At 45.8% G+C, this 16,926-nt stretch overlaps 1 protein-coding gene across 1 annotated transcript in view; it reads right to left on the bottom strand.

The window, feature by feature from the left end:
* Window positions 1-1,477: 1,477 nt before the first annotated feature.
* The window catches only part of OTOP1 (otopetrin 1), a 41,231-nt gene continuing 25,782 nt past the window's right edge, over window positions 1,478-16,926 (bottom strand). The window contains exons 4-6 of the mRNA XM_055435108.2: window positions 12,085-12,215; window positions 7,267-8,195; window positions 1,478-1,743 (exon numbers count right to left, since the gene is read on the bottom strand). Coding sequence (XP_055291083.2) covers window positions 1,573-1,743; window positions 7,267-8,195; window positions 12,085-12,215 — 1,231 coding nt within the window. The 3' untranslated portion in view covers window positions 1,478-1,572. The remainder of the gene's footprint in view (window positions 1,744-7,266; window positions 8,196-12,084; window positions 12,216-16,926) is intronic.

Raw genomic sequence — 16,926 nt, 5'->3', positions numbered from 1 at the left:
ATAACAGATAATGTTTTACTTTGTTTTTTAGTATCTCTGCCCATTACTTAATTAATATAAAGCATTTCGGTCATGTAAAAATGTGAGTGTTTCTTAATGTCCCACTCTCTGTGCAGTCAAAAAAGAAAAAATATATATATATATATATATACTCAGATGAAAAGATGTTCACATGAGTATTTACAGTAAGTAAACTGATTTTATTATGACTTTAAAAGACTTAAGAAAAAACAAAGCCATCCCCAAATGTCACTCTTCCTTCAGAGGCTTTAAAACTATTTATAACCTTTGGATAAGCATCTAGATTTTAAGGATATATCTTAAAGAAGCAATCCTAAATATAAAAACTGTTTTACATACATGGTTGATTTTTGCAAAGTCACTTATAAAAACAAAAAGTTACAAACACTCTAAAACCAACAGTAAGAGAAATGAAGTTAATTACAGTGCTTGATAGACTAAAACAGCATGACAATGATATTTACAAAGAGTTTACAGCAATGAGGGGAGAAGGTTAATGCCATACTGTTAAGTGAGGGGAAATGCATACAAAATTGAATATGCTGCATATCACAAGCAAGTCTAACAAAACAGCAGTAAAAAGGATCCTCTGCTTTCAAACAACAAAAGAAACACATCAATCAAGTTGTTAGAAAAATGACTGTTGAGATCTTTATCTTTAATTTTTTATCTATATGAGATGGCAGGTGTTCACTAAACTTATTGTGATAAACATTTTATACTGTATGTAAGTCAAGTAATGTATACCTTAATACAGTACTGTATGTCAATTACATCTCAATAAAACTGGGGAAAATGTCAAATGATTGTCAATTTTAAAGATTATTATTAAACATCCTAGGTGATATTTCTCTATTCTTCTGAAATATCCAAATTTTCTAAAATAGGCCTATATATCTTTATAGTGAGAGGAAGACAGTAAAGATGTATTTTTTAAAAAACTTCAGAATGATTACAATGAAAATGTGCCAAAATTTCAGGTGAGAAATATGTCTTTATATTGATCTATATACAGTTTTCCATCCAGATGATAAAATAACTTTGTTCAAAAAATTAAACATAAAATATTTAAAAATTAAAAATCTTCAAAAGTACAATATAAAATAAATGTAATTGTAGCTGCATTCACAGTTCTGAGAAGGGTAAAATTTAAGGGTGATTAGACTATGTAGATGGTCAGAAAAAGACTGTATATTGTAACATGATAACAGAAAGCGATTTTAATGAAAACCAAAATGGATATATTTTTTTCAACCTGCAACCACATTCTTTGGAAACAAAGGATCTCATTTTGAAAGAGATCAAATTTGGGTTTGATTAGAATTAACTAACCAAGGGCAGATTTCAGCCACCTCCTTGATTTTGATCTAGCTCGTTTACACTCATCCAGGGTGACGGGCAATTCCAGCTCATGGGAAAAGCAATTATCACAGACAAAGGGGGGGCCCTTCTCGCATCTGTAAGACAATATTTGCCCGACCTCCCCGTTCCCAGGTGGCTCCACTGAATTCTCTTGTTAGCGCTCCCCTCCGTCTCTGATGTGGACACAGATTATATCTTACAATAGACCTCGAAGAGGGAGGCAGCTGCATGCATTCGGTAGAAAATAGAAAAGGGCATGGCCAGGTTGACCACAATTATCCAGGGTTCAAAGCCAAAGACAATTTCCTCCAATCCGTTGTCGTACTCAGGGCGGCAGCCAAAAGCGGGAGGGATCCAGAGCTGCAAGAGAAGAGGAGACGGTCCCAGTGATTGCCGGGGGTCCCACACAAACCCTGGTGCTGACCTGGACTCAGGGAAACCGAGTCACACCCGACCCAGGGCCAAGCAGCCCCCACCCATTGTCTCCCAGCTCCATGCAGCCAGTCAGTGCACTGAGCCCCAGTCCTGCATGAACGCTCCTCAGACTCACCTGCTTCTCTCCATCCTCATAGCCCTCACCTTCATCTAGTCCCTGGTCCTTGGTCTCCCCACCTGGACTGCTGCAAAGCCTCCCAAGATCCCCCACTCTGGATCTGTCTTCGATCCATCTCCCCCCAACCCCCACAATGTGGCTGCAGGAATGATCTTTATAAAGCACACATCTGACTTCCTCACTCCTCTGCGGGTCACTCACCAGGGCTCTGTATGCCTTCAGGAGAAAGTCCAAATCTCCTCAATAATTAGACACTTATCCACATCTTCACATCCCTTTATCGCTCATTTCACTCTGCCTCGCCGGACTGCACACAGCCCCCAAATATGCCTTTCTTTCCCAGTCTTCGGGGCTTTGCCCCTGCCTCTTCCTCTTTCAGGGACTCCCTGTCTTCCTTCTGCTGCCAAGTCCTACCTTCCTCCAAGTCTGGAGACACCTTCCCTTGCAGGAAGCCCTCCTTGATCTAACCAGTCAGGCAGGAAATTCCTCGGTCTTCCCACAGCCCCACCGTGTTTTCCCACACCCATCTGTACATATCACCATTGGTCCTTGCAGATCCTGGGCCCGGGGGTCTGGGCTGGTGGTCTTTTCCCTGGCTTGTTCTTGGCTTAGAAAGACATCCCAGGCCCTGCCCACATCTCCCTGACCAGGGGCAGAAGCACTGCCTTGGAGCCAGCTGTGGGTTCCTGCCACGTACAGACTATGATTTAACCTCTCCAAGCCTTGGTTTCCTCATCTGTAAAATGGGAATATGAACACCTGTCTCAGGGGGCTCAGATGAGAATAAGATGACACCTAAATCCGCAAAACATAGAGCAATAACCTATTATATTTGTTGCTTGTGGAACCTATATAACCTTGGTTCCCCCTTCTCAGCCTTCCTGTTCAGCTTCTCCTCCACCTCCCCTTAAATTCTCAGGCTCCTAGACCTGCTTCTCTCTCACACACCGACACTTCTGCAACTTCCTCCATCCCCACACCTCTCAGATGACCCCCTGAAAAGGTCCCACCTCCTGGGATTCATGTTCCGTGGAGCCCCCTCCAAAGCTTTGAGTTGGACTGATCCAAAAGAATGACACAAGTCATGGGATGTCACTTCTGAGGTTAAGTTACAAAAGGACTCTGGAGTCCATCTTGCTCACCCCATCCCACAAGAATGGAAGCCAGCTGCCATGTGAGCCACAAGAGGAAGCCAGATTCCACGTGAGCCACCCTATGGAGAGACCACGTAGCCAGGAACTGTAGGCGGGTGAGTCTCAGACACGCAGCCAGCAAGGAACTCAAGCCCTCAGCCCAGCAACTCACCAGGAACTGAGTCCACATATATGATCCACATAAACTCACAGCCGCATGCATGAGTTTAGAAACAGACCCCTTTCCCCAAAAAAACCAAGTCAGGAAGTTACTGCGGCCCCAGTGGACAGTTTGACTACAGCCTGTGAGGAACCTTGAGCATAGTCACCCAGCTAAGCCATGCTCAGCTTCCTGACCCAGAAGAGCTGTGCAATGATAAATGTGTGTTGTGTTAAGTTGCTGAGTTGGAGGTCATTTCTTACACAGCAGTGGGTAACTGGTACAAGTGGCTTTCATTCACATCTCCACACAGAAACCTCTCAGGCTTATATCTCTAGCCCTGGGTTCTGGGTTCTGGATCTTTAGAGGTATTCCTCCCGTGCCAGCTGGTTCTTCTCCCCTCCTTGGCTGGCTCCTCCTCCTCTGCTGTCTCTCAATGTTGGCTGGTCCCAGGGCTCATTCATTCCTGGGTCCTCTCTTCCCTACACCCGTGACCCCAGTGATCTCACCCAGTCCAGGCTGTAAACACCAGCTGTGGGCCCACAACTTCCCAATCCAAATCACCAGCCTGGTCCACCCTCGGAATTCCAGGCTCATATATCTCACAGGCTACTCAGCTGTCTACAACATATCTCAAACTCAACATTACATTCCCATTTCTCCCCGTCTCCTCGGCAACACCTTCTTCCCAGGGGCTCAACAAAACTCCAGTGTCATCCTGGTCTTCTGATTCGCTCTCATAACCACCCACCTACCATCTGATCCATCAGTAAATCTTGACAACTCTGTCTCCGAAACATCATCCTCAATCCACCCATCTCTCTCCACTCCACTCGCCAGGCCGCCACCCCCATCTCCCACCTGGGCCGTCAGTGGCCCCCCGCCCCCATCTCTCACCTGTGCCGTCAGCGGCCCCCCTCCCCCATCTCTCACCTGGGCCATCAGTGGCCCCCCACCCACTTATGATCTCAGCCCACAGTCCATTCACCACTCAGCACCAGACTAATTATTTATGTAAGATGGTGTCCCTTTCCTGTTTAAACTCCCAAAGGCTTCACAGCGTAGTTTTTAAAACTAATCTACCCCTATACAGAATGCAGAGCCCTCTGTTAGATGATTCCTTACTAGCCCCCAACCCTGCTGCCCAGATTGCCCCCCTCCTGCCCATGTGGTCACATGCACTCCCTCCTCTTCTGGAAGGAGGCAAGCTCCTCCCACCCAGGATTTTGCATGGCTGTCTCCTCTACCTGGAGCACCCATGGCTCCTTCTGCTGTTCAGCCCTGGGCACTAATCCCACCTCCTGAGAGAGCCTTTCCCACCAGCCTGGCCTTCTGATCAACCTCGGGCATCCAAGCACCACCGCACGCACCCTCCCTTTGTAGTTCTCTGCAGGGTACGCGTCACTATGGGTGTTTTTCCTACTTGACTGTTGTTGCTAGTCCTGCCATGTGGTTTCTCAGCCCCATAGGAGAAGAGCAACACTCCGGGGCACATGGTACCCTTGTGACTCACAGCAGTGCTGGCACTCAGTCGGCAACCACAGCTCTATTTTCAGGAAGGGAGGAAGAAAGGGAAGGACGGTGGGAAGGAAAATGAGAAGAAGAGATTATAAGCCTCTTTCCTGAAATCCAGACCTTTCTGTCTGCTGTGATGTTGGCTGCAATTCTTGCTACTCATCCCCTTGGGAGGCAGACCTCTGCCCCCTTCCCTTGAGTCTGGATGGATGCTGTCACTGCCGGACCCACAAAATCTGGTAGAAAGGGTGCTGTGCAATGTCCATACCAGGCCTTAAAAGACTGATCACCAGTCCAGGTTCCATGCATGAGACAGGGCGCTCAGGGCCGGTGCACTGGGACGACCCTGAGGGATGGGATGGGGGGGAGGTGGGAGGGGGGTTCAGGATGGGGGACACATGTACACCCAAGGCTGATTCATGTCAATGTATGGCAAAACCACTACAATATTGTAAAGTAATTAGTCTCCAATTAAAATAAATTAATTAATTTACCAAAAAAAAGAATGGCACTTCCAATCCCCTGGAAGCTTGGCTCTGGGGTACTGAGCCACCATCTAAGAAGTCCACCTTGCTGGAGGACCCCCATGCAGATGCTGCAACCAGAGTCCCAGCTGAATCCAGCCTTTCGGCCTCCTCCACCCAAGGTGCCAGATCATGGACTTTCCAACCCTACAACCAGCTTCAGTTGATACAGTGAGGAACAGAATTGTCCCACCAAGCCCTGCCAGCATTCCTAACCCACAGAGTCATCAGATATAATAAAATGGTTGCTGCTTTTGTCATGCATTTGAGGGTCACTTATTACACAGCAATAGAAAACCCAAAAAAATCTGCCTGTTGGTGATATCTAGAGAGACCTCACCATTGAATCTGTCCCATACTAAACTCACCCTCCCCTTAAGCCCCCTCCCAAGCCTCCTCTCTGTCCAGAGACCCTCAACTTCCATAAATAGCAAGCATCACCATCTACCCAGGAACTCAAGTCAGATGAACCTGATGGTCCTCACACCAAGTGAGATAAATCCTATACAATTCTCCCCATCCCCACTGGCACTGCCCTGGTTCAAGTTCCCATCATTTCCTCTCCAGGCAGCTGTGCGGGCTTCTGTTCCAGCTTCCCTGATCTTTGATCTTATCTCTCTCCATCCTTCCTGCACACTGCTGCAAGGACATCATTCCAAAACACAAATGTCTGAGAAGGTCCTCTACCACCCTCAGCATGAAGACCGGACTCAGCCAGGCTTACGAACCTCTGCTTAAGCCAGATCCATCTAACCACACACTCCATCCTGTTTCCTGCTCTGCTTCACATGGATGGAATTAATGCTAAGCTGCTGCTGTTGCTGCTGCTAAGTCACTTCAGTCGTGTCCGACTCTGTGTGACCCCATAGATGGAAGACCAACAGGCTCCCCCGTCCCTGGGATTCTCCAGGCAAGAACACTGGAGTGGGTTTCCATTTCCTTCTCCAATGTGTGAAAATGAAAAGTGAAAGTGAAGTCGCTCAGTTGTGTCCAACCCTTAGCGACCCCACTGACTGCAGCCTACCAGGCTCCTCCATCCATGGGATTTTCTAGGCAAGGGTACTGGAGTGGCTTGCCATTGCTAGTGCTCCCCAAATAGGCCATGGTATCCTATGCCTCTGTGCCTTTGCACATCATGTGCCCTCTGCCCCAAGGCTTTCCTTGCCTTGCCACAGTTGGTAGACTTCCAACCATTCATAGAGGCTGAGACAGACAGTACTGAGTGGCTGCCTGTACATCTTCATCTACCTTTTCACCTTCCATCATAGAGGCTAGAAAGCAAACCATCCACTTCCCCATCCTCCCTGGCAGTTAGGGATGTTCACATCAATCACAGACATTGCCTGGCACCAGTCCTTCCCTCTGTCTTCCTGTCTTGAACACGGACATGATGCCTGGTGCTGCTGCAGCCATCCTATGACCATGCGGCAACAAGCACTACACCAGCCACAGTCAAGCAGAAAGGTGACTGGATCCTTGATGATAGGGTTCAGCTCCCAGGCCAACCCTGAGCAGCCAACTTCCAGAATTCTTAAGACTGAAAATACTGCTTATCAAGTTTTCTACTACTTACAGCCAAAAGCACTCCTCGTCGAGACTATGTCTCACCATAAGCATCCCTTGCTCATTCAAGTCCCTCCCTGAATCCACACTCCCATTCTACCTTGCACGTAGTCCTGACACAGCATTTGCCGTCTTCACTGTATTATATTTTTTTTTCCTTGTCTCCCTCTCTCACAAACACTATGACCTTTCTGAGGAAAGAGATTGAGTTTTCTCACCTTTAATTCTTAGTTCCCACCCCAGTCCCTGGCACACAGATACTCAGTACATGTATTTATATCGACAGAATATAAGCCTATGTTCCAGCCTAATATTTTAACCTTATACTTAAATTATTTTGGGTATAAGCTGTCTTCACTCCTCATCTATAAACAGCAGGGAAAATAGATGGATCTTTTAAAAAAAAAAAAATAAAGAAATAATGATGCAGATTACCGAAATATTGCAGAGGAACAAAAAAGCTGCAATATTCCTCAAGACTCTTCTCTGGGCATTGCCCTGCAGGAAACAGGGGTGGCAGGCTGGGCCCTGGGCCCTTTCCCAGCTTTTATCCTCTTTCTCTCTGCCACCGACTTCTCTCAGACGTGCATTTCCATTGGCCGCAGGCGGCATCTCGCTGGCCTGGGGAGCCACGTCCCCGGCCGTAGGTCCGTTCCTGAGGCAGGACGCGGGGAGAGACAGGGCATTGCCACTGTAGACTGTGACCACCCGCAGGGTTCTAATGTCTTCAGAGAGCTTCCCTGGCTCTCGGTGAATGGACTCGATGATGAAGAGGTTCTGGATGTATTTCTCGACAACCGCCAGGATGGAGTAGGGCAGGTTGAACCAGGTGTAAGGGGGCCGGGACTCAGCGCAAAGGATGGCCAGGATGGAACCCCAGGAAATGAACCAGGAGCCAGAGGCGGTGCCCACCAGCAGGTCCGCATCCAACTTGCGGGCCGGGTTTTTGGAGTCGTCCAGTGACTGCTCATCTAGCCTATAAATCCGGATCCCAACCAGCCCTGCTGCCCCCATAAGCATCAGCAAGGTGATGGCATACAGGTAGAACATGATGAGTGCCGCCTCGCTCTTGGTTTTGGAACGGCCGATCTGGATCAGATACACCACCACGACCCCGATGGTGGTGGCCAGTGCGGTCAGGCCCAGGATCAAGCCCAGCAGGACCCCGTGCGACCTGAACTGCATCTTCCGATGCTGGTGACTGTCAACTTTGCGCCCGATGTTTTTCCACAGGACGTAGAGCATCGTGGAGGCCAGGATCTGATACTCTATGTTGAAAGGATAGAGGTAGTACATCCCATGGGAGATGGCCGGGCAGAGGGTCGGGGGCGTGCAGTTACACGGAGGCGTGTGGTCATCTAAAACTAGGGGAGGCAGATCACAGGGGAAGGCGATTAGCATGTTTCATGTGATGACATGGAAAACCACAAAGAAATATTGTCACTGTGGATGCATGCTTGTGTTTGCCCATTAAATGAAAAGCTTTTTGTCATGGCTTGTTATCATGCTGAATATCCTGTCTAGCTTGACAGCCGTGAATGTCCCCCAGAGAGTACTAATTACGTGAATTAGATCTTCTCCAGACATCAGAATGTTGTCCAACCATTAGAAATGGTTTGTAGAAATCTACTTACCAACATACAAAGATGTTCAGAAGATACTGGTGAACAAAAGCAGCTTGCCAAAGAGGCTAGAGCATGACTCTGCTTTTATAAGTTGTAGATATAAAGGTGACATAGAGAGACAGGGAGATAGACAAACATAGAAGAAGTCTGGAAGGCCACAAACTAAAATGTTAACAATGGTTATCACTGGGTGGAAAAACAGCAGGTGATTTTTCTCTGGCTTACTTTTCTATTTTCTTTCTTTCAGTAAAAGAAACATCTCAAAGTATCTGTTTTGCAGTTTTATTGAGATATAATTGACATATTTGTATAAGTTTTCCTTTAGATTTTGCTTAGCTGTATTTTCTAAGCTTTCTATATGAATATGATTGACATGTATTATTTTAAAATTGCTTTTTTAAAAACAACCTTGTGAGGGAAAATGCCTCTTATTAGTAAAGATTTTCCTCTTGAGAATATCCGAAGCCAGCAAGTGTGGCAAGAGACAAGTCCCATCTTCTGGAAGAAACTTGTTGATTGTATAAAGGACCATTTCATAACAAGGAGGGAAAATGCTGTAAGTAAATAATTAAATATGCAGCAAAAGCCTTAAAGATGATATAAAGTCTATGGCCTATAATTCCAATCTATTCTAGGGGACAAGTCAAAAATATAATCAGAGCATTAGGTAAAATTTTGTTGTGTGTTTCTGAGAAAGAAACAGAAGCACTCAATGTGGCACAATTTAGAAAGCATTAGATGGATTTTATAATGGATTAATTAGATAAATTTATAAAATTAGATGAATGCTATAATTCATCTTTATAATGGAATAGTAGTGGCGGTTTAGTCGCTAAGTCGTGTCCTACTCTTGCGACCCCATGGACTGTAGTCTGCCATGCTCCTCTGCCCAGGGGATTCTCCAGGCAAGAATACTGGAGTGGGTTGCCATTTCCTTCTCCAGGGGATCTTCCCAACCCGGGAATCAAACCCGCAATGCAGGAGACCGGGGTTTGATTCCTGGGTTGGGAAGATCCCCTGGAGAAGGAAATTGAATAGTATAATGTAATAGTAGGCAGCCATTAAAAATTATAATTGTGTCTGTGACAACCTAGAGGAGTGGGATGAGGTGGAAGGTGAGAGGGGTTCAATAGGGAGGGGACGTACGTATACCTGTGGCTGATTCATGCTGATGTACTGCAGAAAACAACACAAAATTGTAAAGCAATTATCCTTCAATTAAAAATAAAGTAAAAATTCTTTAAAGATTAAAAAATAACAATTGTGTGTTATAGTCATATAAGAAAACAATTATGCTACAATAACAGTGAGGGAAAAGTAAGAACAAATTGTATATCCAGTATTTTTAAATGCTTACCACAACCCGGAATTCAGTTGTGAGCTCAGTTTAAAGGATAGCAGCCAATAGTTTTTAATGGAATTGCAATGGAATAAAATAGGATTGACTGAATGTAATCAAATACAATAGAAATTTGAGCATCTTTTATATATTATGATTATTATTTCATGGGAACACACATGTAGATATAAGGGCACTTGGGTTGCAATGTAAAATCTATTTCTTACTGTAGGTGGTAGAAAAAAATGAGTGAAAATATACCGTATGATCCCAACTACAAATAAATACAGAGCACACTACCAGAAACTAACCAGATGTTAACAGCATTTAGCTGCACTCCTTGGTAGGTGCTATTGTGGATTTTTTTCTTTACAATTTGCCATTGCTTTAATTTATGATATGCATATGCTACTTATAAAATCAGGCAAAAAAGGCTTTATGGTAGCATTAATTACCCTCACTTGTTTTTTTTTATCTGCTAATCCCAAACTCGCAGTCCTTCCCTCCCCTATTCCCCTCCCCCTTGGCAACAAGAAGCCTGTTCTCTGAGTCTGTGAATCTGCTCCTGTTTAGTTGATAAGTTCATTTGTGTCATATTTCAGATTCCACATACAAGTGATATATATCCTTCTTTCTCTGGCTGATTTACTTCACTCAGTATGATAATCTCTAGGCCCATCCATGTTGTTATAAATGGGATTATTTCATTCTTTTTTATGGCTGAGTAATATTCCATTGTATATGTGTACCACATCTTCTTTATCCATGCATCTGTCAATGGACATTTAGGTTGCTTCTATGTCTTGGCTATTGTAAATAGCACTGTTATGAACATAGGGCTGCATGTATCTTTTTGAATTATAGCTTTGTCTGAGTATATATATATATACATATATATATATATATATATATATATATATATATGCCCAGGAGTAATCTGCCTTACTTGTGCAGAGCACTGCAATTCTCAAAACATAAGGAGTTTGCCTGCCACTTGTAACCTAAGACTGTATGACGCAAAAGACAAGGAAGAACTCAGAAGAAAAAGGTTCAGATTAATAGAATTGACAAAGTTTCCTTTTTTATAAATTAATCTATTCCCACCTTCACCAAGGTCTCTGGAGCCACATGGCTACGATTCAAATTCTGGCTCAACTGCCTACTCACTGCGTGACCTACTCACTGCGTGATCTTGGGTTAGTCACTTAACTTCTCTGTGGCCCAGTCATTTCATCCATATAATAAGGTCGGTGTTGCCTACCTCCAAGTGCTGGGACAAGAGTTTAACGTGCCAGCCACTCAGAGAATGCTTAACAACACACGTTGTTATTGTTGTCATTGCTGTTAAGTTACTGATTCCAATAAGGAAATGAGGCTCAAGGAGCCTGACCTTCCCAACAGTAGGCTGCTGGTTGAGGGTGGGGAAGAAATATAGCGTGTCCCCTCATTTTGTCATCCTCACCCCACTGGTGAGGAAACAGGTTTAAAGTTCTCTTTGTGACTGATCTGGATTTGTACAGAGAGGACAGATGTGCAGTCTGGAAGGACTCATGGAAGGTACGTGGTTCAAGCCCCCTCACTTTATGAATGAGAAAAGAGAGGCTCAGAATGGTTGAATGGTGTTCAACGGTCACGCAGCCAAAACATGATAGGCATAGGACCCAGACCTGAGACGCCAGTCCCGTGCATCGCACCTTCCTCTACCCTGCATGCTTCTCAGCTCTAATGCTCGAAGATCGAATCGACAGATAGATTCCAAAAGAGAACTTTGGAAGAAAATGAAAAGGTTCACTCTACAGGCGCTCAAACAGGTATGGGGGAATAAAGATGGGCCAAAATTATGAACCAAGTAGAGTTAAATAAAAACTTCAAATGAGCAAAAACCAATTAACCACAACACACCGTTAGACATCTATGTGTTTTTAAATGCTATACTTGTAGTAGAAAGAACTGGTCATAGAGGTTTAATTAAAAACACAAACAGTAACAACCACCAATCTTCTGCAGTTGTAAACAAAGACATTCACCTCCATACCAAACTGAACCATGAGAAATGGTGATCGAAATGATGACCCTTGGGTCTGACAAGTCACTGAAGAACCCTTTAATTATGCTCAGCACATCCTACTTATGGAGGCAGGATGAAAGACTTAGGAGATTTTCAACAACAGGGGATTGTCTGGCCAATGTTCAGTTGGGTGGACCCTGCAGGTATTTGAAACCCATCCCTCTGTCTCTGAGGTTTCCCAGCTGTTCCATCATAGCAGCCAGGCAACTCTTACCACTCACCTATAGTTATGTTCCCAAAGCCCAGGGTGATGAGTCGTTCCTTGTGTTCGTTAAGCTGGTGCTTTGACTCATTCAGGACGCTGTTAGCCCACAGAAGCAGGTTGGTGAACACTGAGTGGATCACCCCAAACCTGAAAAACACAGGACTCACTGCTTGAGCACCCCTGGGAAACTCTGAGCCCAAGAGATGAGGTGGAGACTTTCTAGGCATGCACACATGGGCACACATATACACACGCCTCTTTCTTAGCAGTGATTGTGGTTTCATCTGGCAATTCAAGCTCTGGGTGGGTCCCCTGTCTGGCTAGGAGAAGCAGTTGCATGGAACCTTCCAAAACCACAGTCTTGGCGCTCTGCCTTAACCCTGAACCTGCCAGGACTCAATTCATTGTCTACAGGACAAAAGAAAAAAAAAAAAGCCCTGTATCTTGAAAGCAGGGACACAGGGATGGAAATTTACTAAAAGCAGGCAACCAACCCCACCATACCCCAAACCCTTTCTTCCAGAAGGGAAAAGGACAGTTAAGAAAAGATAAAAGGGCTACATTGGACATCTGGAGAGATCGGGATATCCTTACTTTTGGGTTGCCAACCCAATAGTCATTATCAATACCCTCTGTCTTACCATTTACTTCAAAGACACCAAAACAAACCACAGACTTGACATCTGGCCTCCCTTGCAATTAGGCATGGCTATTCTGGTCAATAGGATGTGAGGTAAAGTCTACTGGACACTACTGAAAAGCTTTCAGTTTCTTGATGGAAGACAACAGAATGAGAAAAGCCTCTTTAGTCTCCTTCTCCCCCTTTTTCCCAGCCTTGAATGTAGACATGAAAGCTGGAGTTGTGGCAGCTATCTTGTAACCATGAAGCAACCAACACGGGATGAAACCCTCACCCACTGAGGGAGGCAGAATGGAAACATTCAAAAAGCCTATTCTGTGACAACACTGTTTAGAAGCTGGAGTTTCAGACAGGTTTAGGAATGCTGCTGTGCTTAGTTGCTCAGTCATGTCTGACTCTTTGCAACACCATGGACTGCAGCTCGCCAGGCTCCTCTGTCCATGGGATTCTCCAGGCAAGAATACTGGAGTGGCTTGCCATGCTCTCCTCCAGGGGATCTTCCCAATGCAAGGATCGAACCCAGGTCTCCCGCATTGCAGACGAATTCTTTACCAGATGAGCCACCAGGGAAGCCCAGGTTTAGAAATTAGGCCATATCATTCAAATGATAAAGAATCTGCCTGCAATACGGGAGACCCGGGTTCAATCTCTGGGTCATGAAGATCCTGTGAAGGAGGGCATGGCAGCCCACTCCAGTGTTCTTGCCTGGAGAATCCCATGGACAGAGGAGCCTGGTGGGCTACCGCACATGGGGTCGCAAAGTCAGACACGACTGAGCACCTAACACTACATTGCTGCTAAGTCGCTTCAGTCATGTCCAACTCTGTGCGTGTCCAACTCTCTGCCCCATAGACGGCAGCCCACCAGGCTCCCCCGTCCCTGGGATTCTCCAGGCAAGAACACCAGAGTGGGTTGCCATTGCCTTCTCCAATGCATAACAGTGAAAAGTGAAAGTGAAAGTGAAGTCGCTCAGTCGTGTCCGACTCTTCGCGACCCCATGGACTGGAGCCTACCAGACTCCTCCGCCCATGGGAATTTCCAGGCAAGAATATGGGAGTGGGTTGCCATTGCCTTCTCCGAACATGACACTGCTATTTCACAAATAGAGTAAATAGCCACATTTGGAGTTTAAAAGTTAGTAAGCGCAAGGCTATTCTAGTCTGAGCAGAGTTCTATCCCTGCCTCTGACCACACTGCCTCCTAAGGAAGAAGAAAAAGGGTGACTCTGGACTCTGGAGGACAAGGGAGGGAACTAGGGCAGTATGGTTTCAATGGAGACACGGTCTGTTTCAGAGCCTCCAAAGTCTCTGCATGGCTGCCAGTTTAACATGTGCTCACACTGGTCGCTTCTAGGATGCTAAACAATGGTCTGTGCATGAAGCAGGTGCAGCAAATACAGGTGACTTGAGAAGGACATTCCTTGAAACTTCTAACTGATCACTTCCCAGTGGCAGAGCAGAGGCCCAGAGGATGCAAGTCCCCTTTAACAAAGAGCACGCTTGTCCATGATCTGCCTACAGGAAAAACGGTACAGTGGGGTCCTCATCCCTGACCTTGCTTCTCCTCTGAGTTTTAACCCAGATGACTCCTCTGGGGATCCCACGAACTCGCGCAAGCCAAATCTTTCCTTATTTGAACTCTTGCTTCCTTTGGCCGCTTCCCAAAGTCAAGGCGCAAGTGGAGAAGGCAGCAGCCACGGAGGGCTGCTGGTGGGCAGTCTGAGTCAGGTGTTTGCCCATCTGCCTGTCTCTTGTGCTTGTCCATTCGCTCCAGATTGTGGCCAGCCTTCCCCAGGGCACCTGGGAGGCATTGTATGTATAGAGCCTTTGACAAACACAGACAATGCTGTTTGCCTCCGGCTGGCTGGCTGGCTTTTCTTTTACTTATAATACACGCAGCTCCCCTTTCTTCTCCTCTTTCCTGGTCCAAATGACATTGCCTAATCCCAGTTCCACGGAACCCAAGGTAAGACCGATGCCACCCACAGCTGCAGGCGTTTTTCTGTCACACACGTTCCCCAGGAGCTGACAACCTCCACTTGGTTGATCTGGAAACTGTCCTTCAAACTAATGGCAAACGTCATTACCTCATGCCAGGCTGCCTTGCTCATGCTTGGATCCAGTAACCCCAGACCACAGAAAGAGAAAGCTTCCATGAGCCATTTTTGACCTCAGTTTATCTTTCCAGCTCTGTTTTCACAAGTGCTATTTCTCTAAACTTCACGCTTGAGAAAAGAAAAGCACTCAAACCTGTAAGAATTATCAGATCAGGAGAAAAGTCCCTGTCTGTACTAAAAGCATGGATAGTGGAGTATTGTCTCAAAAGACCAGAAGAAAAGGGTAAGTCCAAGAGTGGGAAACTCTGAAACCTCCAGGGCGTGGCAGGAAGTGTCAATGAATAAAGCAGGCCTGGGACACATTTCCATCTATTTCCCATGAAGTGGTGGGACCAGATGCCATGATCTTTGTTTTCTGAATGTTGAGCTTCAAGTCAACCTTTTCACTCTCTTCTTTCACTTTCATCAAGAGGCTTTTGAGTTCCTCTTCACTTTCTGCCATAAGGGTAGTGTCATCTGCATATCTGAGATTATTGATATTTCTCCCAGTAATCTTGATTCCAGCTTGTGCTTCTTCCAGCCCAGCATTCCTCATGATGTACTCTGCATAGAAGTTAAATAAGCAAGGTGACAATATACAGCCTTGACGCACTCCTTTTCCTATTTGGAACCAGTCTGTTGTTCCATGTACAGTTCTGACTGTTGCTTCCTGACCTGCATACAGGTTTCTCAAGAGGCAGGTAAGGTGGGTCTGGTATTCCCATCTCTTTAAGAATTTTCCACAGTTTATTGTGATCCACACAGTGAAAGGCTTTGGCATAGTCAATGAAGCAGAAATAAATGTTTTTCTGGAACTCTCTTGCTTTCAGAAAACAAAGATCATGGCATCTGGTCCCATCACTTCATGGGAAATAGATGGAAAAACAGTGGAAACAGTGTCAGACTTTATTTTTTGGGGCTCCAAAATCACTGCAGATGCTGATTGCAGCCATGAAATTAAAAGACGTTTACTCCTTGGAAGGAAAGTTATGACCAACCTTGATAATATATTAAAAAGCAGAGACATTACTTTGCCAACAAAGGTCTGTCTAGTCAAGGCTATGGTCTTTCCCGTGGTCATGTATGGATGTGAGAGTTGGACTGTGAAGAAAGCTGATCGCCGAAGAATTGATGCTTTTGAACTGTGGTGTTGGAGAAGACTCTTGAGAGTCCCTTGTACCGCAAGGAGATCCAACCAGTCCATTCTAAGGGAGATCGATCCTGGGTGTTCATTGGAAGGACTGATGCTAAAGCTGAAACTGCAATACTTTGGCCACCTCATGCGACGAGTTGACTCACTGGAAAAGACTCTGATGCTGGGAAAGGTTGGGGGCGGGAGGAGAAGGGGACGACCGAGAATGAGATGGCTGGATGGCATCACCGACTCTGTGGACATGAGTTTGAGTGAACTCCGGGAGTTGGTGATGGATAGGGAGGCCTGGCGTGCTGTGATTCATGGGGTCGCAGAGAGTCGGACACAACTGAGCGACTGAACTGAACTGAACTGAACTGGGACACATTAGGGAGTGGTGGGTGATAGGGTCTACATGGGGGCTCATGGTTGAAATGGCTCATTATGTTGACCTCACAAAGAATAAAATCACAGTGACCCTTGAGACTGACCAAATTGCCCAAATGACGTTCTGTTTTCCCCGCTGGTGCCTACCTTCTCAAGGCTATGAAGACCCCCGGATTCCAGACCTCTGGCTGTGTGACCACAGGACTCAGCTACAGGCCAACAATGAACCCTCCCTTCAGATAATTTTTCATTGGTGGTATATAAGAAAGAGCCCATCAGAAGGGGAGGACGCTGGTTCTCCGTAAGGGCCAGTCACCTTCTCGTTTCCCTCTAATAAATTTCCCTTTTCTCGCCTGACTGCCCGGGTCGCTCTCTTTTTCTCCCCACTCCGTCTTACAGTGGGTGAAGAGGGAATTCATAGGGCCTGGACTCCATCTGAGGCCTGTTCATGCTGATCATTTTTGGCCACTTCTTCAATGGACTCTGAACTCTGTGCTTAGTGCCTATGGAAACTACAATAGAAAGATAAGACCCCCTCCGCTGCTGCTGCTAAGTCGCTTCAGTCAGGGGAATCTTGAAGATCACATCCAGGTTACCTATCACC

The sequence above is a fragment of the Moschus berezovskii genome, chromosome 5, assembly GCF_049115385.1.
Source record: "Moschus berezovskii isolate FMDL1 chromosome 5, NW_MosBer_1.0, whole genome shotgun sequence".
NCBI lineage: Eukaryota > Metazoa > Chordata > Mammalia > Artiodactyla > Moschidae > Moschus > Moschus berezovskii.
Note: the sequence above shows the minus strand (reverse complement) of the source record. Positions and strands in the feature narration are given on the sequence as shown.